Genomic DNA, 27,367 nt, shown 5'->3' with positions numbered 1-27,367 from the left:
GATAACAATACTTTTTCCACCTCTCTCACACCAACTTTGGAAAAATAAAACTTACAATGCTTTTATTAAAAAAAAAAAATGTTTTTAGACAGAGAGCGAGAAACAGAGAGAGAAACAGAGAGAGAAACAGAGAGAAAAACAGAGAGAGAAACAGAGACAGAAACAGGGAGAAAAACAGAGAGAGAAACAGAGAGAAACAGAGAAACAGAGAGAGAAACAGAGAGAAACAGAGAGCGAAACAGAGAGAGAAACAGAGAGAAACAGAGAGAGAAAGAGAGAGAGAAACAGAGAGAAACAGTGAGAGAAACAGTGAGAGAAACAGAGAGAGAAACAGAGAGAAACAGAGAGGGAAACAGAGAGGGAAAAAGAGAGAGAAACAGAGAGAGAAACAGAGAGAGAAACACAGAGAGAAACAGAGAGAGAAACAGAGAGAGAAACAGAGAGAGAAACAGAGAGAAACAGAGAGAGAAACAGAGAGAAACAGAGAGAAAAACAGAGAGAGAAACAGAGAGAGAAACAGAGAGAAACAGAGAGAGAAACAGAGAGAGAAACAGAGAGAGAAACAGAGAGAGAAACAGAGAGAGAAACAGAGAGAAACAGAGAGAAACAGAGAGAGAAACAGAGAGAGAAACAGAGAGAGAAACAGAGAGAGAAACAGAGAGAGAAACAGAGAGAGAAACACAGAGAGAAACAGAGAGAGAAACAGAGAGAAACAGAGAGAGAAATAGAGAGAAACAGAGAGAGAAATAGAGAGAAACAGAGAGAGAAACAGATAGAAACAGAGAGAGAAACAGAGAGAGAAACAGAGAGAGAAACAGAGAGAGAAACAGAGAGAAAAACAGAGAGAAAAACAGAGAGAGAAACAGAGAGAGAAACAGAGAGAAAAACAGAGAGAGAAACAGAGAGCGAAACAGAGAGAGAAACAGAGAGAGAAACAGAGAGAGAAACAGAGAGAGAAACAGAGAGAAACAGAGAGAGAAACAGAGAGAGAAACAGAGAGAGAAACAGAGAGAGAAACAGAGAGAGAAACAGAGAGAGAAACACAGAGAGAAACAGAGAGAAACAGTGAGAGAAACAGTGAGAGAAACAGAGAGAGAAACAGAGAGAGAAACAGAGAGAAACAGAGAGAGAAACAGAGAGAGAAACAGAGAGAAACAGAGAGAGAAAGAGAGAGAGAAAGAGAGAGAGAAACAGAGAGAAACAGAGAGAGAAACAGAGAGAAACAGAGAGAGAAACACAGAGAGAAACAGAGAGAGAAACACAGAGAGAAACAGAGAGAGAAACACAGAGAGAAACAGAGAGAGAAACAGAGAGAAACAGAGAGAGAAACAGAGAGAAACAGAGAGAGAAACAGAGAGAAACAGAGAGAGAAACAGAGAGAGAAACAGAGAGAGAAACAGAGAGAGAAACAGAGAGAGTGAGAGCTCTGAGAGAGAAACAGAGAGAAACAGACAGAGAAACAGAGAGAGAAACAGAGAGAGAGAGAAACAGAGAGAGAGCGCTGAGAGAGCTAAATGAGTGTGATGAATATCCAAACCCTGGCGTCCTGGAGGGAAGTCCTGGGGGGAAAAGCTGAAATAAACGCTTGTTTCCCCCCCACCCACCCCCTCCCTTCCTCTCCTCCTCTTCCCCCCACCCCCTCCCTTCCTCTCCTCCTCTTCCCCATCCCTCCCTCCCTTCCTCTCCTCCTCTTCCCCCCACCCCCTCCCTTCCTCTCCTCCTCTTCCCCACCCTCCCTCCCTTCCTCTCCTCCTCTTCCCCATCCCTCCCTCCCTTCCTCTCCTCTTCTTCCCCATCCCTCCCTCCCTTCCTCTCCTCCTCTTCCCCCCCACCCCCTCCCTTCCTCTCCTCCTCTTCCCCGCCCTTCCTCTCCTCCTCTTCCCCCCTACCGGGCCTGCTGTGAATGTCTGAGTATCACTCCACTAGCCTGGGGCGGGGTTCTGTAGTGGCGCAGGGAGGAGGAACCAGATCAGTATTCTGAATACAGCAGTGCTAGCCCTCAAAATAAAGCTAGACATTGGCAGCCACAAAACCCCAATTTCAGCTGTGTGTGCCAGTGCTCATACACACACACACACGCACGCACGCACGCACACACAAGCACAACCCCATGCACGCACACACACAAGCACAACTGCACCTCCTAAGACACATCTCCCTCTCTCGCTCTCCTTCTCGGTCTCTCTTTCCGTCGGTCCCTCTCACTCTCCTTTGTCACTGTCTCTCTCTCCGTCGAGCCCTCTCGCTCTGTTCAATTCAATTCAAGGGCTTTATTGGCATGGGAAACATATTTTAACATTGCCAAAGCAAGTTAAGTAGATAATGAATAAAAGTGAAATAAACAATAAAAATGAACAGTAAACATTACACTCACAGAAGTTCCAAAAGAATAAAGACATTTCAAATGTCATAATGTCTACATACAGTGTTGTGGCAACAGGTCACAAATCTTGCTGCTGTGATGGCACACCGTGGTATTTCACCCAGTAAACATGGGAGTTTATCAAAATTGGGTTTGTTCTCAAATTCTTTGTGGATCTGTGTAACCTGAGGGAAATATGAGTCTCTAATATGGTTATACATTTGGCAGGAGGTGCAGCTCAGTTTCCACCTCATTTTGTGGGCAGTGTGCACATAGCCTGTCTTCTCTTGAGAGCCAGGTCTGCCTACGGCTGCCTTTCTCAATAGCAAGGCTATGCTCACTGAGTCTGTACATAGTCAAAGCTTTCCTTATGTTTGCGTCACAGTGGTCAGGTGTTCTGCTACTGGGTACTCTCTATTTAGGGCAAAATAGCATTTGTTTCTCTCTAACTCTCCTTCTCTGTCAGTCCCTCTGTCTGTTTTTCAGTAATTTAAGAACAAATTCTTATTGACAATGACAGCCTACCCCAGCCAAACCTGGATGATGCTGTGCCAATTGTGCACCGCCCTATGAGACTCCCAATCACTGCAGGATGTGATAGAACCTAGATTCGAACCAGGGACTCTTGCACTAACATGCAGTGCCTTAGACCCCTGAGACACTCGGGAGCCCACTCTTTCTCCTCTGTTTCTCTCTCTGTCAGTCTCTCTCTCCTTCTTTCACTCCCTCTCGCTCACTCTGTCTATTATTGATGGGACAATAAAGGCTTGTTAAAACTTTTTCTCTCACATATCAACCATGGGACTAGAACGATTTTATATCATTTTATTTTTTCTCTCATATTGGTTGTCAAATGGAGCCAGTGAAGCAGATGGAGCCAGCTACCACTGTATTTGCTATAGTTCTGGTTCTCCTGTGTCTCTAAGCTGACCTGGTATCCTGTCCTCCTCCACTGATCCAGTCTTGAAGACGTTTTGGGTAAAAATCCAAACTTATACAACGTTATGTGTACTGTTAGCTTGGTGTGGTACTGGGGACTCCAGACATGACTGACCTCAAAGAGTGTACTGTTAGCTTGGTGTGGTACTGGGGACTCCAGACATGACTGACCTCATAGTGTGTACTGTTAACTTGGTGTGGTACTGAGGACTCCAGACATGACTGACCTCAAAGAGTGTAACGTTTAGCTCGGTGTGGGTTGTCAAGACTGTACTTACCTGGAACCGGACCTCCTGGTTAACCCTCTGGGAGCCGTCCTCGCTGCCCGGATGGGAGACCATCGACAGGCGCTTCTTCTCAGCAGTAGCTCGGTCTCTCAGGTACTCCAGCCTCCGTGGCCGGCCCAGCTGTAGGGACAGGAGGGCCTGGAGCTGGGCACGCTCAATAGAACCCAGCAGGATCATCGACTCTGAGTGGTGGGGGAGAGAGAGAGAGAGCATGGAAAGTGAGGGGCAGCAAGGGAGAGATGGATGGAGAGAAATATGAGATGAGAGTGCCATAAAGAAGGGAATGGGGTGATGAAGAGAGGACAGATATGATGGGATGAAAGGCAGAGGAGAGACAGATGAGGATAAAAAGAAGAGGAATGATGGAAAAGAAGAGAAATGGAGAGAGAGGGGCCAGGAGATTAGAATGAGAGAGGAGGGGGAGGACAAAGTGGGAAGATGTGATGGAGGAGAGGAGAAAGAGAGGTCTTCTAGAACAGTAGTTAATGTGCAGACTGCAGGGGACTCCTAACACATGTTTCTGCATGGTAAGTTATGTAACTAACAACAGCCAGGCGTCTGAGTTTGAGTGTATGTGTGTGTGTGTGTGTGTGTGTGTGTGTGTGTGTGTGTGTGTGTGTGTGTGTGTGTGTGTGTGTGTGTACACGACGGGGTGTGTATGCGGGGGTGTGTTTGTTTGTTTAAAATAATTGCCCCAGCTAATTACTTTGGCATCGCTACACAATTACAACCGACTTGGCATACTGTATAAGAATATATAACTTGAATGTGTGTGTGGGGGAGTAATTATTTGACTGAACATTTTCTGTAGTGTCTGTAATTTGTATGTGTGTCTGTGTCTGTAAAGTATGAATGTGTGTCTGCGTCTGTAAAGTATGAGTATATGTCTGCGTCTGTAAAGTATGAGTGTGTGTCTGCGTCTGTAAAGTATGAGTATGTGTCTGCGTCTGTAAAGTATGAGTATGTGTTTGCGTCTGTAAAGTATGAGTATGTGTCTGCGTCTGTAAAGTATGAGTATGTGTCTGCGTCTGTAAAGTATGAGTATGTGTCTGCGTCTGTAAAGTATGAGTGTGTGTCTGCGTCTGTAAAGTATGAGTATGTGTCTGTGTCTGTAAAGTATGAGTATGTGTCTGTGTCTGTAAAGTATGAGTATGTGTCTGCGTCTGTAAAGTATGTGTATGTGTCTGCGTCTGTAAAGTATGAGTATGTGTCTGCGTCTGTAAAGTATGAGTATGTGTCTGCGTCTGTAAAGTATGAGTATGTGTCTGCGTCTGTAAAGTATGAGTATGTGTCTGCGTCTGTAAAGTATTGAGTGTGTGTCTGCGTCTGTAAAGTATGAGTATGTGTCTGCGTCTGTAAAGTATGAGTATGTGTCTGCGTCTGTAAAGTATGAGTGTGTGTCTGCGTCTGTAAAGTATGAGTGTGTGTCTGCGTCTGTAAAGTATGAGTGTGTGTCTGCGTCTGTAAAGTATGAGTGTGTGTCTGCGTCTGTAAAGTATGAGTGTGTGTCTGCGTCTGTAAAGTATGAGTATGTGTCTGCGTCTGTAAAGTATGAGTGTGTGTCTGCGTCTGTAAAGTATGAGTATCTGTCTGTGTCTGTAAAGTATGAGTGTGTGTCTGCGTCTGTAAAGTATGAGTATGTGTCTGTGTCTGTAAAGTATGAGTGTGTGTCTGCGTCTGTAAAGTATGAGTGTGTGTCTGTGTCTGTAAAGTATGAGTGTGTGTCTGCGTCTGTAAAGTATGAGTATGTGTCTGCGTCTGTAAAGTATGAGTGTGTGTCTGCGTCTGTAAAGTATCAGTATGTGTTTGTCTCACCACTGGACTCGAGCAGGGCCAGGGTCTTTAGGTGTCCAGCCAGCAGTACATCATGCAGGTCTCTGTAGCAGCAGTTGAGGGTGATGTAGGTCACATCCCTGATCATGATGTCTTCCACACGAATATTATACTTCCTGAAGGACGATAGGAGAGAGGGATGACGAGGGGAGGAGTGGAAGAGAGGGAGTGGTTTTTAGCACCACCTATACAGTCAGTGAGTGATAACTATTAGAAAATAGGAGTGAAAAGTTAAGCCCCCCAAAAATGTAATCTGTCAATTCCTCTGTCCTTTCAGAGGTGACTTTGGAACTACATCCTAGTCAGTCCTGAACTTATTGCTACAGAGGTGAGGTTGCATCCGGACGTAATAGTTGTACTGTATAGGAGGTGACTGTGTGAGAGAGCAGGTTCTGCCTCAGAATATTTGTGGTTCTACCCCTCTACCCTGGCCACACAATACACTAGACAGGTTTCCTTCCTGCCAGACAGGCTGAGCGTGCCAACCTCCGACAGCAACACTAGGTTCCGCTGCCAAGTTCTGTCCGTGCCAACCCCGACGCAGGCCTTCTCTCTGTCCCACTACAAGATCTAAAACCCATATACCTGTACTGCCCTATTTCTGTACACCAATACAATAACCCCCTCTGTAGCTTTAAACCGGGGAATCATGTGATCGTGTCTCAATGTAAATAAGGTATGAAATTATTGTTATTTTCAAATACAATCCCTTTTTAGACTTAGTTGTGGTCAATTTGCAGTGCACAAATTATTATAATTACGTTCCGGCCCCCCAACCAGCCGGTCCGACAAAAATCGGCCGACGTTTGAATCTAGTTGCCTACCCCTGCTTTAAACCAATACAATAATCCCCTATACAGCAGACCTAATATAATGAGCACAGAGAAAAAGTGATGTGCATGTAATTGTTGCCTCACCTCTCTCTCCAATCAGCTAGATGGCGCCGACAGACATGGCAGCTATAATTCTAGCAACGTTTCAGTATTTAGTTTTTTTGTGTTTTATTTCTCACATTAAAGCCCAGAAAGTTTGTGTTATTACATACAGCCAGAAAAAACTTTTGGATATCAGAGCGTCGGTAACTCACGAGCATTATGACCAGGATTACGACTTTCCCGAATTGGATCCTTTGTTTGTACCACTCAGGGCAATTGAACTTATCCCAGAGGCTGCTCCAAGACGCCTGCCGGTGGAGAAGAGGTATTCGGAGTGGACTTCTAGTCCGACTCAGGAGGCGTATATTACCCGCTAATGTTCAGTCTTTGGACAATAAAGTAGACGAGCTCAGGGCGAGGATCTCCTTCCAGAGAGACATTAGAGACTGTACCATACTCCGCATCATGGAATCATGGCTCTCTCCGGAAATACTGTCCCCGTCCATACAGCCAGCTGGGTTCTCAGAACATTGCGCAGACAGGAATAAAGAATTCTCAGAGAAGAAGAAAGGCGGGGGTGTATGTTTCATGATTAACTACTCATGGTGTGATTGTGATAATGTACAGAAACTCAAGTCCTTTGTTCACCTGACCTAGAATACCTCACAATCAAATGCCGACCGTATTACCTCCCAAGAGAAGTCACAGCCATGTATATTCCCCATCAAGCCAATACCACGATGGCCCACTGGACTTGGTGCAAACTGGAAACCACATATCCTGATGCCGCATATATTGTAGCTGGGGATTTTAACAAAGCAAAGTTGAGGAAAACGCTACCGAAGTTCTATCAACACATTGACTGTACTGTAGTTCTCGCGCTGCTAAAACACTCAGCCACTGCTACTCCAACTTCAGGGATACCTACAAGGAAATTATTGTCCTCTCTTCGGCAAATCAGAGCATCACTTTATTTTGCTCATCCCTTCCTATAGGCAGAAATTCAAAAAGGAAGTACCTGGCCTGAGTATTCAACGCTGGTCTGACCAATCAGAATCCATGCTTCAAGATTGTTTTGATCACCCGGACTGGGATATGTTCAGGGTAGCCTCTGAGAATAACATTGACGTATACATTGACATGGTGACTGAGTTCATAAGGAAGTGTAGAGTGGATGTTGTTCCTACTGTGACTATTAAAACCTACTCAAAACAGAAACCGTGGATAGACGGCAGCATTTGCGCAAAACTGAAAGCACGAACTACCGCATTAAACCATGGCAAGGTGACTGGGAATATGGTTGAATTCAAACAGTGTAGTTATTCAGTAAGGCATTCAGTAAGGCATGGGTGTCAAACTCTGGCCCGCGTGCCAAATTTGGCCCGCGGGGTAATTATATTTGGCCCGCGAGACAATACCAAATTACTACTAGAGCTGGCCCAACGGTATTATACAGCGCATTCACCGCTAATACTACGAATCCCATAATGCTCTGCTGTTGTTTTCGCGCGCCAATCAGGACAGGACCCAGAAACGCCCTCTCCTCTGTGACAGAAGTCATAGCAACATAGACGCTACAACTGTCAGCGCGCTACCCTTCCCAAAAATCGCGCTTACTGGAGCTTTCTGGACAAGTGGGAGGCAGAATATCTGTTTACATATGTAAAAGACAAACCTGTTTGTCTTGTTTGTGGAGTCAACGTGGCTGTAAGTAAGGAGTACAACATTAGACGACACTATGAAACGAAACACCATGACAAATACAAGGACCTGGACATGACTCAAAGGAGCCAGAAAGTAGAGGAGATGAAAAGAAGTTTGGTTTCACAACAGAATATGTTCAAAAAAGCCACATCACAAAGTGAGGCTGCTGTAAAGGCTAGTTATATAGTGGTAGCAGAGATCGCAAAATCAGCCCGGCCCTTTAATGAGGGAGAGTTCGTGAAAAAGTGCATGATGAACGTTTGTGACATCGTATGCCCAGAGAAAAAGTAAGCATTTTCAAACGTGAGCCTGAGCAGGAACACAGTAGATTTCTTCAGCTCAGAGCCTGAGCCCAGACATTGATGAACTAGCAACTAGCAAGAAGAGATGCCAGGTATCTGGATTGGGCACATCAGATTAGATCAGTGTGCAATAACTAACGTTTTCTTTGTGCACTTTTTCTTGCTACAAGGCATGGGCTTGAATGGTTGATTGATTTATTATCATTGTATTTGTAAAATGATTAGCCAGTGGAAAAAGTTTATTTTGGTATTTAAATTAGAAGGCTGCAAATAGAAAAGAGGCATACGATTTTTATTTAAATTTTATTTATTTAATAAATGAATGCCATTGATGTGTTTTTTCATTTAAAATTCGATTTTGCATGTCTCCACTATTAAATTATATATTGTATGGTAATAAGCGATGCTTGTTCCATATTCAATGTTAAAGCAAAACTTGTTTGGGTCCATATTAAAAGGTTCATTTGTTCAATGTTGGCCCGCGACTTTGTTCAGGTTTTACATTTTGGCCCACTGGGTATTTGAGTTTGACACCCCTGCAGTAAGGCAATCAAACAGTAAAAACGTCAGTACAGAGACAAAGTGGAGTCGCAATTCAACGGCTCAGATACGAGACGTATGTGACAGGATCTACAGACAACCACAGATTACAAAGGGAAAACCAGCCAAGTCGCTGACAACGATGTCTTGCTTCCAGACAAGCTTAACACATTCTTCGCCCGCTCTCAAGGACTGTGGGCTCTCGTTCTCTGTGGCCGACGTGAGTAAGACATTTAAATGCGTTAACCCTCGCAGGGCTGCATCCCTAGTCGCGTCCCCAGCTGGATGAAGTGTTTACGGACATATTCAATGTCTCCCTATCCCAGTCTGCTGTCCCCACTTGCTTCAAGGTGTCAACCATTGTTCCTGTACACAAGAAAGCAAAGGTAACTGAACTAAATGACTATCGCCCCATAGCACTCCCTTCTGTCATCATGAAGTGCTTTGAGAGGCTAGTTAACTTCTCTGGGATAGGTGGGACGGTAGCGTCCCACTTGGCCAAAATCCAGAAAAAATGTAGCACGCCAAATTCAAATATATTACTATAAAAATCAATCATTCATGAAATCACACATGAAAGACACCAAATTAAAGCTACACATGTTGTGAATCCAGCCAACATGTCTGATTTCAAAAAGGATTTACGGGGAAAGCACACCAAACAATTATGTTCGCTCAGTACATAGCCACAGAAAAACACGGCCATTTCCCCAGCAAAAGATAGTAGTCACAAAAAGCAGAAATAGAGATAAAATTAATCACTAACCTTTGATGATCTTCATCAGATGACACTCATAGGACATCATGTTACACAATACATTTATGTTTTGTTCGATAATGTGTATATTTATATCCACAAATCTCGGCTTACATTGGCACCATGTTCAGAAATGCCTCCAAAATATCCAGAGTAATTGCAGAGAGCCACGTCAAATAACAGAAATACTCATCATAAACTTTGATGAAAGATACATGTTTTACACAGAATTAAAGATACACTTGTTCTTAATGCAACCGCTGTGTCAGATTTTTAAAAAACTTTACGTAAAAAGCACACCATGCAACAATCTGAGTCGGCGCTCAGATTTAACAACATTTCTCCGCCATGTTGGAATCAACAGAAATACAAAATTACATCATAAATATTCCCTTACCTTTGATTATGTTCATCAGAATGCACTGCCAGGAATCCTAGTTCCACAATAAATCGTTGTTTTGTTCAATAATGTCCATTACTTATGTCCAATCAGCTACTTTTGCTAGCATGTGTAGTACACGTGTCCAAACGCTCGCGCAGATGCAGGCAAAAGTCAGACGAAAACTTCAAAACATTATATTACAAGTCGAATAAACTGGTCAAACTTAGTAGAGAATCAATCTTCAGGATGTTGTTATCATTTATATCCAATAAGGTTCCAACCGGAGAATTCTTTTCAGTCTCTATAAGTAATGGAAAGCATGGCGATATCATGAGGAATGCGCATGACCAAGAACTGGCAATCTGCCAGACCACTGACTCAACTCCCATCCGGTCCCACATCACAGTATAGGCTTCATTCAGAATTCTACAGACTGTTGACATCCAGTGGAAGGCGTAGGAAGTGCAAACAGATCCATATATTACAGGGAATTGAATAGGCGATGAGTTTAACAATGACCAGTCTCAGAATTCTCACTTCCTGTTTGGATTTTTTCTCAGGTTTTTGCCTGCCATATGAGTTCTGTTATACTCACAGACATCATTCAAACAGTTTTTGAAACTTCAGAGTGTTTTATATCCAATAGTAGTAATAATATGCATATATTAGTATCTGGGAGAGAGTAGGAGGCAGTTCACTATGGGCACGCAATTGATCCAAAAGTGAAAATGCTGCCCCCTATATCAAAGAAGTTAAGGATCATATCACCTCTACCTTACCTGACACCCTAGTCCCACTTAAATTTGCATACCGCCCCAATAGATTCACAGTCGATGCAATCGTCATCGCACTACACACTGCCCTATCCCATCTGGACAAGAGGAATACCTATGTAAGAATGCTGTTTATTGACTATAGCTCAGCCTTCCACACCATAATACCCTCCAAGCTCATCATTGAGCTCGGGGCCCTGGGTCTGAACCCCGCCCTGTGCAACTGGGTCCTGTACTTCCTGACGGGCCGCCCCCAGGTGGTGAAGGTAGGAAACAACACCACTTTGCTGATCCTCAACACAGGGGCCTCATAAGGGTGTGTGCTCAGCCCCCTCCTGTACTCCCTGTTCACCCATGACTGCGTGGCCACTCATGCCTCCAACTCAATCATCAAGTTTGCAGATGACACAACAGTTGTAGGCCTGATTACCAACAATGATGAGACGGCCTACAGGGAGGAGGTGAGGGCCCTGGCGCAGTGGTGCCTTGGGAAAATAACCTCTCCCTCAACGTCAACAAAATTAAGTAGCTGATAGCGGACTTCAGGAAACAGCAGAGAGAGCACACTCCTATCCACATCGATGGGACCGCAGGTGAAAAGCTTCAAGTTCCTCAGCGTACACATCACTGACGATCTGAAACGGTCCACCCACACAGACAGTGTGGAGAAGAAGGCGCAACAGCGTCTTTTCCACCTCAGGAGGCTGAAGACATTTGGGATGGCCCCTAAAACCCTCAGATTTTTACAGATGCACAGTTGAGAGAATCATGTCGGGCTGTATCACCACCTGATACAGCAACTGCATTGCCCGCAACCGCAGAGGGTGGTGCGGTCTGCCCAACGCATCACGGGGGCACACTGCCTGCCCTCAAGGACACCTACAGCACCCAATGTCACAGGAAGGCCAAAAATATCATCAAGGACAACAACCACCCGAGCCACAGCCTGTTCACCCCGCTACCATCCAGAAGGCAAGGTCAGTACAGGTGCATCAACGTTGGGACCGAGAGACTGAAAAACAGCTTCCATCTCAAGGCCATCAGACTGTTAAATAGCCATCACTAGCCGGCTACCACACAGTTATGCAACCCTGCTCCTTAGAGGCTGCTTCCCTATATACATAGACATGGAATCACTGGTCACTTAAATAATGGAACACCAGTCACTTTAGTGGTAAGATGATGCGGATGCTACGCTACAGGACTGTTTTGCAATGAATAGACTGGAATATGTTCCGGGATTCATCCAATGGCATTGAGGTGTTTACCACCTCAGTCATCGGCTTCATCAATAAGTGCATCGACGACGTTGTCCCTACAGTGACCGTACATACTAGAGGTCGACCGATTAATCGGAATGGCCTATTAATCAGGGCCGATTTCAAGTTTTCATAACAATCAGAAATCTGTATTTTTTGACACCTTTATTTAACTAGGCAAGTCAGTTAAGAACACATTCTTATTTTCAATGACGGCATAGGAACGGTGGGTTAACTGCCTTGTTCAGGGGCAGAACGACAGATTTTTACCTTGTCAGCTCCGGGATTCTATCTTGCAACCTTACAGTTAACTAGTCCAACGCTCTAACCACCTGCCTCTCATTGCACTCCATGAGGAGCCTGCCTGTTACGCGAATGCAGTAAGTAGCCATGGTAAGTTGCTAGCTAGCATTAAACTTATCTTATAAAAACAATCAATCAATCATAATCACTAGTTAACTACACATGGTTCATGATATTACTAGTTTATTTAGCGTGTCCTGCGTTGCATAAAATCGATGCAACGCAGGGGGTTGATTTAACAAAAGCGCATTTGCGAAAAAAGCACAATCGTTGCACGACTGTACCTAACCATAAACAATCATGCTTTCCTTAAAATCAATACACAGAAGTATATATTTTTAAACCTGCATATTTAGCTAAAAGAAATCCAGGTTAGCAGGCAATATTAACCATATGAAATTGTGTCACTTCTCTTGCGTTCATTGCACGCAGAGTCAGGGTATATGCAACAGTTTGGGCTGCCTGGCTCGTTGCGAACTAATTTGCCAGAATTTTACGTAATTATGACATAACATTGAAGGTTTTACAATGTAATGTAACAGGAATATTTAGACTTAGGGATGCCACCCGTTAGATAAAATACCGAACGGTTCCGTATTTCACTGAAAGAATAAACGTTTTGTTTTCGAAATTATAGTTTCCAGATTCGACCATATTAATGATCAAAGGCTCGTATTTCTGTGTGTTATAATTAAGTCTATGATTTGATATTTGATAGAGCAGTCTGACTGAGCGATGGTAGGCAGCAGCAGGCTCGTAAGCATTCATTCAAACAGCACTTTCGTGTGTTTTGCCAGCAGCTCTTCCCTGTGCTTCAAGCATTGCACTGTTTATGACTTCAAGCCTATCAACTCCCGAGATTAGGCTGGTGTAACCGATGTGAAATGGCTAGCTAGTTAGCGGGGTGCGCGCTAATAGCGTTTCAATCGGTGACGTCACTCGCTCTGAGACTTGGAGTAGTTGTTCCCCTTGCTCTGCAAGGGCCGCGGCTTTTGTGGAGCGATGGGTAACTATGCTTCGAGGGTGGCTGTTGTCGATGTGTTCCTGGTTCGAGCCCAGGTGGGGCGAGGAGAGGGACGGAAGCTATACTGTTACACTGGCAATACTAAAGTGCCTATAATAACATCCAATAGTCAAAGGTATATGAAATACAAATGGTATAGAGAGAAATAGTCCTATAAAAACTATATTAACTACAACCTAAAACCTCTTACCTTGGAATATTGAAGTCTCATGTTAAAAGGAACCACCAACTTTCATATGTTCTCATGTTCTGAGCAAGGAACTTAAACGTTAGCTTTTTTACATGGCACATATTGCACTTTTACTTTCTTCTCCAACACTTTGTTTTTGCATTATTTAAACCAAATGTTTCATTATTTATTTGAGGCTAAATTAATTTTTATTGATGTATTATATTAAGTTAAAATAAGTGTTCATTCAGTATTGTTGTAATTGTCATTATTACAAATACATTTTTATTTATTTAAATCGGCCGATTAATCGGTATCGGGGTTTGGTCCTCCAATAACTTCTTGCAAATATAGGGGGTGCTGTTTCGACTTAGCATAAATCGGTCTCCAGATTAAACTGCCTAGTACTCAATTCTTGCTCGTACAATATGCATATTATTATTATTATTGGATAGAAAACACTCTCTAGTTTCTATAGCCGTTGGAATTATGTCTCTGAGTGAAACAGAACTCCTTCTACAGCACTTTTCATGACAGGGAGTGAGATTTCAGAAATCTTGGCCCCTGTTCCCAGGTCAGTTGTAATGTCCCTGTAAATGCTATGGGGAAACAAACACTGCCTACGTCTTCCTCTAGATGTCAGTAAGTGGTGACGCTTTGAATGGAGTCGATTGCGCAATCAGGGCCTGTATAAAAGACCAATGACCGGAAGTACATTTCTTTTCGTCTCTGCGCCTGACGCACGATGGACGTCGGACTTGCCTCCTTCCAAGCTGTTGTTAAGCCAGTAATATTTCTCCGGTCATGTTTTTACTCGTTATAGGTGTTAAAAACATCATAAGGTAGTTAATTTAAACCGTTTTATAGCAATTTATATCCGTTTAGGGCGATTTTATGGCATTTCTGTGTGACGCACTTCGAGGAGCTGGGCACTTTTCTAGTGCATGGTGAACGTTAGTGGCCATTTCGACGGGACAAGAGGACATCTTTCGACCAAAAGACGATTAGACCGGAGAAAGGATTCATTGCCCAAGATTCTGATGGCAGTTCAGCTAATAGTAAGAACTATTTATGATGATAAATCGTTGTTCTGTCGAAAAATGTTAAACGCTTATGCCGCCATTTTCTTTGGGGTAGCTTCGCTTTGGCGCAACCTGTATTGAAAAGTAAGGATAATTTAAAAAATGTAATTCAGCGATTGCATTAAGAACTAAATTGTCTTTCAATCGCTTTCCACCCTGTATTTTTTAGTCAAGTTTATGAGTATTTCTGCATTAGACAACATCACTGTCCAATATGGCGCCCGACATTTTCTGACCAGCTTGGCTACTTTTCTCATTGTATAACCACGATTTTGGTGGCTAAATATGCACATTTTCGAACAAACTCTATATGTATGTTGTAATATGATGTTACAGGAGTGTCATCTGAAGAATTCTGAGAAGGTTAGTGAAAAAATGAATACATTTTGGTGGTGATAATGCTATCGCTCTTTTTGCCGTGAATCAATGCTGGGGTAATGTTTGCACATGTGCTATGCTAATATAACGATTTATTGTGTTTTCGCTGTAAGACACTTAGAAAATCTGAAATATTGTCTGGATTCACAGGATCTGTGTCTTTCAATTAGTGTACGCTGTGTATTTTTAAGAAATGTTTTATGATTAGTAATTAGGTAATACACGTTGCTCTCTGTATTTATTCTAGTCGAGTTGTGATGGTGGTGCAATTGTAAACTATGATTTCTACCTGAAATATGCACATTTTTCTAACAAAACCTATCCTATACAATAAATATGTTATCAGACTGTCATCTGATGAGGTTTTTTCTTGGTTAGTGGCTATCAATATCTTTATTTGGCCGAATTGGTGATAGCTACTGGTGGTGAGAAAAAATGGTGGACAAAGAAAAATGGTGTCTTTTGCTAACGTGGTTAGCTAATAGATTTACATATTGTGTCTTCCCTGTAAAACATTTTACAAATCAGAAATGATTGCTGGATTCACAAGAAGTGGATCTTTCATCTGGTATCTTGGACTTGTGATTGAATGATATTTAGATGCTACTATTTAATTGTGACGCTATGCTAGCTATGCTATTCAGCTTTGTTACTGGTGGGGGAGGTGGGGGTGCTCCCGGATCCGGGTTTCTGAGTCGGTAGAAGATAATCGGTATCGGCGTTGAAAAATCATAATCGGTCGACCTCTAGTACATACATATCCCAACCAGAAACCATGGATTACAGGCAACATCTGCGTCGAGCTAAAGGCTAGAGCTGCCGCTTCAAGGAGCGGGACACTAATCCGGATGCTTATAAGAAATCCCGCTATGCCCTCAGACCAACCATCAAACAAGCAAAACGTCAATACAGGATTAAGATTGACTCCTACTACACCGGCTCTGATGCTCATCGGATGTGGCAGGGCTTGAAAACTATTACGGACTACAAAGGGAAACCCAGATGGGAGCTGTCCAGTGGCAAGTGTCTTCACTGACATTTTCAACCTCTCCCTGACCGAGTCTGTAATACCTACATGTTTCAAGCAGACCACCATAGTCCCTGTGCCCAAGGAAGCGAAGGTAACCTGCCTAAACAATTACCGCCCGGTAGCACTCACGTCGGTAGCCATGAAGTGCTTTGAAAGGCTGGTCATAGCTCACATCAACAGCATCCTCCCGGATACCCTAGACCCACTCCAATTCGCATACCGCCCCAACAGATCCACAGATGACGCAATCTCACTCCACACTGCCCTTTCCCACCTGGACAAAAGGAACACCTATGTGAGAATGCTGTTCATTGACTACAGCTCAGCATTCAACACCAAAGTACCCACGAAGCTCATCACTAAGCTAAGGACCCTGGGACTAAACACCTCCCTCTGTAACTAGATCCTGTAATTCCTGACGGGCTGACCCCAGGTGGTAAGGGTAGGCAGCAACACATCTACCGCGCTGATCCTCAACACTAGGGCCCCTCAGGGGTGAGTACTTAGTCCCCTCCTGTACTTTCTGTTTACCCACAACTGGGTGGCCAAACACAACTCTAACATCATCATTAAGTTTGCTGACGACACAACAGTGGTAGGCCTGATCACCAACAACAATGAGACAGCCTATAGGGAGGAGGTCAGAGAACTGGCAGTGTGGTTCCCTGGACAACAACCTCTCCCTCAATGTGAGCAAGACAAAGGAGCTGATCGTGGACTAAAGGAAAAGGCGGGCCGAACAGGCCCCCATTAACATCGAACAGGTCTGTAATGGAGCGGGTCGAGAGTTTCAAGTTCCTTGGTGTCCACATCACCAACAAACTATCATGGTCCAAACACACCAAGACAGTCGTGAAGAGGGCACAACAAAACCTTTTCCCCCTCAAAAGACTGAAAAGACTTGGCATGGGTCCCCAGATACTTCTACAGCTGCACCATCGAGAGCATTCTGACCGGTTGCATCACCGTCTGGTATGGCAACTGCACGGCATCTGACCGTAAGGCACTACAGAGGGTAGTGCATACGGCCCAGTACATCACTGGGGCCAAGCTTCCTGCCATCCAGGACCTATATAATAGGCGGTGTCAGAGGAAAGCCCATAAAATTGTCAGAGACTCCAGTCACCCAAGTCATAGACTGTTTTCTCTGCTACCGCACGGCAAGCGTTACCGGAGCGCCAAGTCCAAAAGGCTCCATAACAGCTTCTACCCCCAAGCCAAGACTGCTGAACAATTAATCAAATTTCCACCGGACTATTTACATTGACCCCCTCCATTTGTTTTGTACACTGCTGCTATTCGCTATTTATTATCTATGCATAGTCACTTCACCCCTACCTACATGTACAAATTACCTCAACTAACCTGTACCCCCGCACACTGACTTGGTACAGGTACCCCTGTATATAGCCTTGCTATTGATATTTTATTGTGTTACTTTTTAATATTTTTTTTACTTTAGTTTATTTGGTAAATATAACTCTTCTTGAACTGCACTGTTGGTTAAGAGCTTGTAAGTAAGGATTTCACAGTAAGGTCTACACTTGTTATATTAGGCGCATGTGACAAATAAAGTTTGATTTGATTTGATAATGTTTACATACTGCCTTACTCATTTCATATGTATATACTGTATTCTATTCTACTACTGTATTATAATCAATACCACTCTGACATTGCTATTCCTAATATTTATATATTTCTTAACTCCATTACTTTACTTTAGATTTGTGTGTATTGTTGTGCATTGTTAGATATTACTGCATTGTTGGAGCTAGGAACACAAGCATTTTGCTACGACCGCAATAAAATCTGCTAAATATGTGTATGTGTCACGAATACCACCGAAGGTGGCTCCTCTTCCTGTTCGGGTGGCGCTCGGCGGTCGTCATCGCCGGTCTACTAGCTGCCACCGATCCCTTTTTCCTTTTCGTTTGTTTTTGTCTAATTGTTTTCACCTGTTCCTTGTTGGGGTTTTGGGACGGGTGTTATTTAAGTTCGTTTAGCCCGCTGGTGTTTGTGCGGGCTTGTTGTTATTTTGACGTATGTGGTGTTTGTGTTCTTTTGGGTTTTCGCTGTCCGGTATTTTTGTAACTATGGTTTTGGGTTTGTTGCACTTGTGTTTTGGGCTTCACCCATGTTTGTGACTAGTTACTTTACGAAAGGACATTAAAGCGTTTTTCCCGTTCTACCTTCTGCTCTCAGCGTCTGACTCCACACCCATCACTCTCCAGACGTTACAGTATGTGAGACATACAATTTGATTTCATTTGATTTGAAATGAAATACCACTCAAAAGCTGGAGATGGATTTGTCAAAAGGGCAGAGAGAAGAGAGGGAGTGCAAGACTGAGTGAGAGAAGGAGATTCGTGCCCCAACATGACACTGCTTTTCTCATAGTGTGTGTTAGTGAATGTGTGTTTCCCAAGTGTTACACAAGCATTCCTATGGTTGAATGTGTGTTTGTGTGGGAAGTGGGATGGGTACCAGAATGAATAGGAACACAAACAGCTTGGGGGCCACACTTCATGCACTCTTTCATTTAATTTCCCCTCTTCATCTTACTCAACTCCCTGCCTCAAATGCAGTTAGTGCTCACACACACACCTGATCCGCAGTGGTGAAATCGAAGCATTGTGGATGATGTGAAGGAGAGAGAGAGCGTGAGAGAAGTAGAGAGAGAGAGGGTCAGAGAGAGCAAGAGGGGTAGAGAGGAAGAGAGAGAGAGGTAGAGAGAGGGGTACAGAGAGAGGTAGAGAGAGGGGTAGAGAGAGAGAGAGAGGTAGAGAGAGGGGTAGAGAGAGAGAGGTAGAGAGAGGGGTAGAGAAAAAGAGAAAAAGCAAGACCGAAATTGAAAGAGAGAAAGAGAAAAAGAAAGAGCGAGAGAGCAAGAAAGAGAGAGAGAGAGAGGGCAAGATAGAGGGGGAGTGCTCTTCAGCCCTCCACCAGCAACAGGAACAACACAACCACACACATATTTACCATGCTAATTTAAAATCCCAGAATGGTTTTATGTTTTGTAAAAAATGACAAGTAACACCTCTCTCTCAGGTAGATGCTTCCAGTGTTCAGACTAAAGTTTACAATTGGCTCATTCATCCCCCTCCTCTCCCCTGTAACTATTCCCCAGGTCGTTGCTGCAAATGAGAACGTGTTCTCAGTCAACTTACCTGGTAAAATAACGGTAAAATAAAAAATAAATAAATAAAATAAAGCCCCGTTTCCACTGGCACTTAAAATTAGGGCCAAATTAGAGTTGACTCAAATACGAACTAGGTCGGGGCAAACCCGGGCCAGCGCAGCCCATTTTCACAACTGGTACCAGCTCGATTAGAATTCGGGCTGGTAACGCAGTTACTGTGCAACTGCCAGCTAGCTCATCTGGGCTTGTTGCTGTTAGCTAGCACAAGCAGTACTGCAGTAGTCAGACATGACACGAATTACCAACATAGCTGGATCCATAATTCATTAATGCACTACACAAACTTTTATGAGAACAGTCAGCCATTGAATGCTTGCTACCTAACATTAGCTACCAATTCAATCAATCAAATGCATTTATAAAGCTCTTTTTACATCAGATGTCACAAAGTGCTTATACAGAAACCCACGCTAAAACCCTAGAGTTGAAACAAGCTCGCTAGCTGACATTGGCTAGCAGGAATTTTAGCTGGCCAGGTTGTATTGAAGGCTAGCTAGCTAGCTAGCAACATCCTATCAAACCTGTCATCTGTTTGCTTGGTTAGCTAGCTAGCTTTTATTTAACCTTTAATTAACTAGGCAAGTCAATTAAGAACAAATTCTTATTTACAATGATGGCCTACCAAAAGGCAAAAGGCCTCCTGCGGGAACGGGGGTCTTGGATTAAAGATAATAAAAATAAATACAATATAAATGTAGGACAAAACACACATCACAACAAGAGAGACAACACAACCCTACATATAGAGAGACCTAAAACAACAACATAGCAAGGCAGCAACACACAACAACACAGCATGGTAGCAACACAACATAACAACAACATGGTAGCAACACAACATAGTAGCAGCACAAAACATGGTACAAACATTATTGGGCACAGACAACAGCACAAAGGGCAAGAAGGTAGAGACAACAATACATCACACAAAGGAGCCACAACTGACAGTTAATAACATATGCCATGATAATCTAGGTAAGAATTAGCTAGCTAGCCTGTTATGCTAGTAATGTTAGCAAGCTAAAATGATTTGCTAAGTACATGGCTCTGGGTCTGGCTGGCAGTGGCAGGAGTATCGGGTAACGTTAGTTAGTTAACATCTTGCTAGCTAGCAACATTAGCGAAGCCAGCTGCACAGTCACAGCTACCTAGCAACATTACATAATTTCTAATTTCTAATTTCTGGAAGTAGTGGAAACCCAATTCGAGCTAGCCAACCAAGGCCAGCCCATCCTGGGTTGACTTCAGTACAAATGGAACCAGGTCTTAAGAGGTGTGATCATTAGAGTGTGGGTGGTTGATCATTAGTTAACAGAAACAGAACATATACAATGCTTCAGGTTATATTGAATGTAAGCCACACTCTAACAGGCCTTTAATGATAGATGAACAGGAGAGGTGACAGAGCATCCTGCATAGAAACCTGGTCTACGTTGTCATTTTTGTGCCAACTGCTGTCAGTGTGTTTGTGTGTACACACCTGCACATTGTGTAACTACATGTTGTAACTTTGTATAATCTACATGTAAATGAGAAATTATGTAACAGCACAATGAAAAACAACACGACCTACACTTAGCTCACATAACAATGTCTAATGACGCACAGGCACACGCAACCACCCACCCACCCACCCACCCACCCACCCACCCACACACACAACCACCCCCACACACCAACCCCCACACACCAACCCCCCCACACACACACACACACACACACACACACACACACACACACACACACACACACACACACACACACACACACACACACACACACACACACACACACACACACACACACACACACTCCTGGTCCGCTCGGTCCCCTGTGGTGAAATCAAAGCATAGTGGGTGGTGTGAAGGAGAGCGAGAGAGAAAGAGAGGGAGAGCGAGAGATAAAGAGAGAGAGAGAGAGAGAGAGAGAGGGAGAGAGAGAGAGAGAGAGATAAAGAGAGAGGGGGAGAGGGGGAGAGGGAGAACAACCAACCCAGCAAGAGAAACCACAAGTCCCCTCACTAGTCCCCAACCCAGCAAGATAAACCACAAGTCCCCTCACTATTCCCAACCCAGCAAGATAAACCACAAGTCCCCTCACTAGTCCCCAACCCAGGAAGATAAACCACAATCCCCTCACTAGTCCCCAACCCAGCAAGATAAACAACAAGTCCCCTCACTAGTCCCCAACCCAGCAAGATAAACCACAAGTCCCCTCACTAGTCCCCAACCCAGCAAGATAAACCACTAGTCCCCGCACTAGTCGCCAACCCAGCAAGATAAACCACTAGTCCCCTCACTAGTCCCCAACCCAGCAAGATAAACCACTAGTCCCCTCACTAGTCCCTAACCTAGCAAGAGGAACCACTAGTCCCCTCACTAGTCCCCAACCTAGCAAGAGGAACCACTTGTCCCCTCACTAGTCCCTAACCTAGCAAGAGGAACCACTAGTCCCCTCACTAGTCCCCAACCCAGCAAGAGAAACCACCAGTCCCCTCACTAGTTCCCAACCTAGCAAGAGGAACCACTAGTCCCCTCACTAGTCCCCAACCTAGCAAGAGGAACCACTAGTCCCCTCACTAGTCCCTAACCTAGCAAGAGGAACCACTAGTCCCCACACTAGTCCCCAACGTAGCAAGAGGAACCACTAAACCCCTCACTAGTCCCTAACCTAGCAAGAGGAACCACTAGTCCCCTCACTAGTCCCCAACGTAGCAAGAGGAACCACTAAACCCCTCACTAGCCCCCAACCTAGCAAGAGAAACCACTAGTCCCCTCACTAGTCCCCAACCTAGCAAGAGAAACCACCAGTCCCCTCACTAGTTCCCAACCAAGCAAGAGGAACCACTAGTCCCCTCACTAGTCCCTAACCTAGCAAGAGGTACCACTAGTCCCCTCACTAGTCCCCAACCCAGAAACAGCAACCACTAGTCCCTTCAATCGTCTCCTCACAAGTCCCCAACCCAGCAAGAGGACCCACTAGTCCCCTCACTAGTCCCCAACCTAGCAAGAGTTACCACTAGTCCCCTCACTAGTCCCCAACCCAGCAAGAGGAACCACTTGTCCCCTCAATCGTCTCCTCACAAGTCCCCAACCTAGCAAGAGGCTGCGGCAGGGGGTGGCAGCGTAGCCTAGTGGTTAGAGCGTTGGACTAGTTACCGAAAGGTTGCAAGTTCGAATCCCCGAGCTGACAAGGTACAAATATGTCGTTCTGCCCCTGAACAAGGCAGTTAACCCACTGTTCCTAGACCGTCATTGAAAATAAGAATTTGTTCTTAACTGACTTGCCTAGTTAAATAAAGGGAAAGAAAGAGGAACCACTAGTCCCCTCAATAGTCCCCAACCTGGCAAGAGGAACCTCTAGTCCCCTCACTAGTTCCCAAATCAGCAAGAGAAACCAAACCACTAGTCCCCTCACTAGTCCCCAACCCCCAACCTAGCAAGAGGAAACACTAGTCCCCTCACAAGTCCCCAACCCAGCAAGAGGAACCACTAGTTCCCAACCCAGCAACAGGAACCACTAGTCCCCTCAGTCGTCTCCTCACAAGTCCCCAACCCAGCAAGAGGAACCACTAGTCCCAACCTAGCAAGAGGAACCACTAGTCTCCGCACTAGTCCCCAACCTAGCAAGAGGAACCACTAGTCCCCAACCTAGCAAGAGAAACCACTAGTCCCCTCACTCGTCCCCAACCCAGCAAGAGGCACCAAGAGATTTAAAGAGAATGAGAAAAGGACAGAAGGAAACAAAGGGGATAAATAGAAGTAAAAATAAAGTGGGGAGAAAGAGGGGGATAGATAGATAGTTAACGTAGATAGATAGATAGTTAACGTAGATAGATAGATAGTGGGCTAGGGGGCGGTCTTTGGGCAAGGGGTCTTTGGGCTAGGGGTCTTTGGGCTAGGGGGCGGTAATTTCACATTCGGATAAAAAGCGTGCCCAAAGTAAACTGCCTGTTTCTCAGGCCCAGAAGCTAGGATATGCATATAATTGGTAGATTCAGATAGAAAATACTCTAAAGTTTCTAAAACTGTTAAAATCATATCTGTGAGTATGACAGAACTTATTTGGCAGGCGAAACCCCGAGGACAAACCATCCAGGAATATCTTTTTTTGAGATGACTATGTTTTCAATTGGCTTTCTATGGGATACTAGATTTATGAGGCATCTGGTTGCAGTTCCTATGGCTTCCACTAGATGTCAACAGTCTTTAGAAATTGGTTGATGTTTTTCCTTTGAAAAATGAAGAAGTAGCCCTTTCATGTTGGGAGTCGAGCCAAGTGGACTGTTTTGTTTGGGGCGCACGACCTGAAGCTCGCCCCACTTTGATTTTATCTGCTATTGAACACAGTTTATCCAGTCTTAAATTGTATTGATTATTTCCGTTTTAAATTACCTAAAGTTGGATTAGGAAAGTTGTTTGAAATGTTTGGACCAAGTTTACAGGTAACGTATTAGATAATTTGTAGTCATGTTGGGCAAGTTGGAACCGGTGTTTTTCTGAATCAAACGCGCCAAATAAATGGACATTTTGGGGATATAACGACGGAATTAATTGAACAAAAGGACGATTTGTGATGTTTCTGGGACATATTGGAGTGCCAACAGAAGAAGATCTTCAAAGGTAAGGCATGAATTATTTTGTGTTTTGTGTCACGCCTGGCGGGTTGAAATATGATTGTCATGTGTTTGTATGATGGGGTGCTGTCCTCAGATAATAGCATGGTTTGCTTTCACCGTAAAGCCTTTTTGAAATCTGACATGGTGGCTGGATTAACAAGAAGTTAAGCTTAATTTTGGTGTATTGCACTTATGATTTTATGAAAGTTAAATATTTCTAATAATTTAATTTGAATTTGGAGCTCTGCCATTTCACCGGATGTTGTCAAATCGATCGCGCTAACGGGATTTGATCCATAAGAAGTTATTAACGTAGATAGATAGTTAACGTAGATAGTTAACGTAGATAGATTGATAGTTAACAAAAATAGATAGTTAACGTAGATAGATTGATATATAGAAGTGTAGTCCTACGTACTCGTGGTGTCCCCAGCCCAGCTCAGGGAGGTAGGGTAGTTTCTTGATCCTGATGATGGAGTCATATAGCGAGGGCTGGAGGGACTGGGCCACGGCGTTGGCCAGTATTACCGCTATCATCACCGGCAGGATGTGGCTGATCTGACCCGTCAGCTCAAACACAATGACCGCTGTCGACACCGTGTGGGTCACCGCTCCAGACAGGGCTGCCGCACCTGGGAGACGAGGGGAGATGAGTAGAGGAAGGGAGGGGAGAGGAGAGAAGAGAGGGGAGAGGATGAGAGGAAGGAATGGGTACAGATAAAGGTTACTGTCCATTGACATTAGTAAAGTAATATCAGTGCAATAATACATCTCATGCCCTCAACTCTATACTGAGCCTTCATCAATAATACTAGAACAACAAAGTGAGGAGGGGCGATGGGGGAGGTAGGATGAGAAGGGAGGGAAGGAAGGAGGGAGAAGAGGGGAGGGAGGGAGGAGAGGGGAGCGAAAGAGAGGGGAAGGGAGGGATGGATGGATGGGGGATGGGCGAGATGACTGTACCTCACAAGGTCAAAGATTAAAAAGTTTAAAAAGTACTTAAAAAAAAACCATCTTCAATATTTTGTAACCGTTATTGAAGAAAGAAAAAGAGGTGAGTGGATATAATGAGAGGAAGAAGGAGGAGTGGAGAGAGTGGGCAGCAGTGATAGAAAAAGAGGTGAGTGGATATAATGAGAGGGAGGAGTGGGGAGAGTGGGCAGCAGTGATAGAAAAAGAGGTGAGGTGATATAATGAGAGGAAGAAGGAGGAGTGGAGAGAGTGGGCAGCAGTGATAGAAAAAGAGGTGAGTGGATATAATGAGAGGAAGAAGGAGGAGTGGGGAGAGTGGGCAGCAGTGATAGAAAAAGAGGTGAGGTGATATAATGAGAGGAAGAAGGAGGAGTGGAGAGAGTGGGCAGCAGTGATAGAAAAAGAGGTGAGGTGATATAATGAGAGGAAGAAGGAGGAGTGGAGAGAGTGGGCAGCAGTGATCGAGGAGGGAGAGAAGGTTGATATTCCTAACTTTATAAGGATGGAGGGAGGAAAGAGAGCGCTATTTCAGTTGATTATTCCTAACTTTATAATGATGGAGGGAGGAAAGAGAGCGCTATTTCAGTTGATTATTCCTAACTTTATAAGGATGGAGGGAGGAAAGAGAGCACCATTTCAGTTGATTATTCCTAACTTTATAAGGATGGAGGGAGGAAAGAGAGCGCCATTTCAGTTGATTATTCCTAACTTTATAAGGATGGAGGGAGGAAAGAGAGCACCATTTCAGTTGATTATTCCTAACTTTTTAAGGATGGAGGGAGGAAAGAGAGCGCCATTTCAGTTGATTATTCCTAACTTTTTAAGGATGGAGGGAGGAAAGAGAGCGCCATTTCAGTTGATTATTCCTAACTTTATAAGGATGGAGGGAGGAAAGAGAGCGCCATTTCAGTTGATTATTCCTAACTTTATAAGGATGGAGGGAGGAAAGAGAGCGCCATTTCAGTTGATTATTCCTAACTTTTTAAGGATGGAGGGGGGAAAGAGAGCGCCATTTCAGTTGATTATTCCTAACTTTTTAAGGATGGAGGGGGGAAAGAGAGCGCCATTTCAGTTGATTTGAGAGAGAAAGACAATGAGAGGGTAAATGTAGCCATGCTGAGATTAAAGAGAGGGAACATCAGAGAGACAGAAAGCTGAGTTAGAGGTGAGTCAACAACATCAGCACCCATTAGACACAAATACAGTTGACATCAACCCCTACACTGAACAACAGCATAATCAGCACAACCGTCAACAACAACGCTAACAGCAATATCACTCATAGCAACAACATTAAAGGACATCTTGCCAAAGGGGACTTCTAAAGCGCATCATTTAGTTTTTATCTTTGACATAAATGTCTTTATATTCCTACCGGGTCTAGCAGTGTCTTATTGGATCTGACTTTCTACTTCCTAATTGTTACAATAATGGTGTCGAGATGTGTCTAGTCTTGAATAGGTATTGTTAATCTTGTCTAGCTGTACCAAACTTTGTCTTTGTGTGTGTGTGCGTGTGTGTCTACAGTAACTCACCCACAACGGCGTACCCTCCTGGCACTATGGGGTAGATGGTGCCATCAGAGTGGATGCCATCAGGGAACCAGGCGGCCATGCTCTCCCCGACCAGACGGCCAAACGCTGCCCCTAGAACACACACACACACACACACACACACACACACACACACACACACACACACACACACACACACACACACACACACACACACACACACACACACACACACACACAAACATTTAATGAGAGCGTAACATACTGGTACACAGACACACACAAGACTGCATAGCATAGCATGTTCCCAGGGTTAACATTATTGCTGAAACACACACACTTCTCTTACCAATGACGAAGACGGGCATGAAGGCTCCACATGGCACAGGAATGGTGGTGGCCAGAGCAGACATCCAGAACTGAGACAGACACACAGATACAAAGTCACAGAGGGAACAGTGTGGCATTTCAGTCAGCCAACAGGACAATCCTCCATTTAACTCAGCTGCTCTGACTTCTGATCAGTACTGTCTTTTATTCTGCACTATAAAAGAAAATACTCCATTGTGATAGACTCATCTCTTCTCAGGCGCGAACTAGCTAACGTCGGTCTCCATCTGGGTGAGATTGAACTGTCACACACCGCCTTCATTTGATGAAAACCCTGAAATGAACTGAACTCTGGATAATGAGCGAGCTGATTGGAAGATGCGGTCACCACCGACGGGAGAGGCGGCTAATTAGAGACAAACAAAAGGAAATGTCAGTAGTGATAGGCTTGGGCCATCTTGAACTGCACTGTTGGTTGAGGTCTTGTAAGTAAGCATTTCACAGTATGGTCTACACTTGTTGTATTCGGCGCATGTGGCAAATAAAGTTTTATTTGATTTACTGTATACTGGGATATTTGGAAAAATCCACAGGATGCTATTTGAATACCGTCAAAACTATTTATTTGAAGTTTGTTGTGGAAATTCACCACGAAGGACTCAGACTCAATATAATATTTTTCCTCAAGTTTTTAAATACATTTTTATATTTGTAGCTACTTGTGCAATTCGT

General features: G+C 44.0%; 1 protein-coding gene across 8 annotated transcripts in view; it reads right to left on the bottom strand.

Moving 5' to 3' along the window:
- Nucleotides 1-27,367, bottom strand: part of LOC129866085 (chloride channel protein 2-like) — a 249,482-nt gene that overhangs the window by 24,372 nt on the left and 197,743 nt on the right. For all 8 annotated transcript variants that reach the window (XM_055939252.1, XM_055939250.1, XM_055939256.1 and 5 more), the window contains 5 exons: nucleotides 26,655-26,724; nucleotides 26,327-26,437; nucleotides 24,238-24,451; nucleotides 5,404-5,537; nucleotides 3,580-3,770 (listed from right to left, as the gene is read on the bottom strand). In XM_055939252.1, the coding sequence (XP_055795227.1) occupies nucleotides 3,580-3,770; nucleotides 5,404-5,537; nucleotides 24,238-24,451; nucleotides 26,327-26,437; nucleotides 26,655-26,724 (720 nt within the window). The remainder of the gene's footprint in view (nucleotides 1-3,579; nucleotides 3,771-5,403; nucleotides 5,538-24,237; nucleotides 24,452-26,326; nucleotides 26,438-26,654; nucleotides 26,725-27,367) is intronic.

This window comes from Salvelinus fontinalis, chromosome 11, assembly GCF_029448725.1.
Source record: "Salvelinus fontinalis isolate EN_2023a chromosome 11, ASM2944872v1, whole genome shotgun sequence".
Lineage (NCBI taxonomy): Eukaryota > Metazoa > Chordata > Actinopteri > Salmoniformes > Salmonidae > Salvelinus > Salvelinus fontinalis.
Note: the sequence above shows the minus strand (reverse complement) of the source record. Positions and strands in the feature narration are given on the sequence as shown.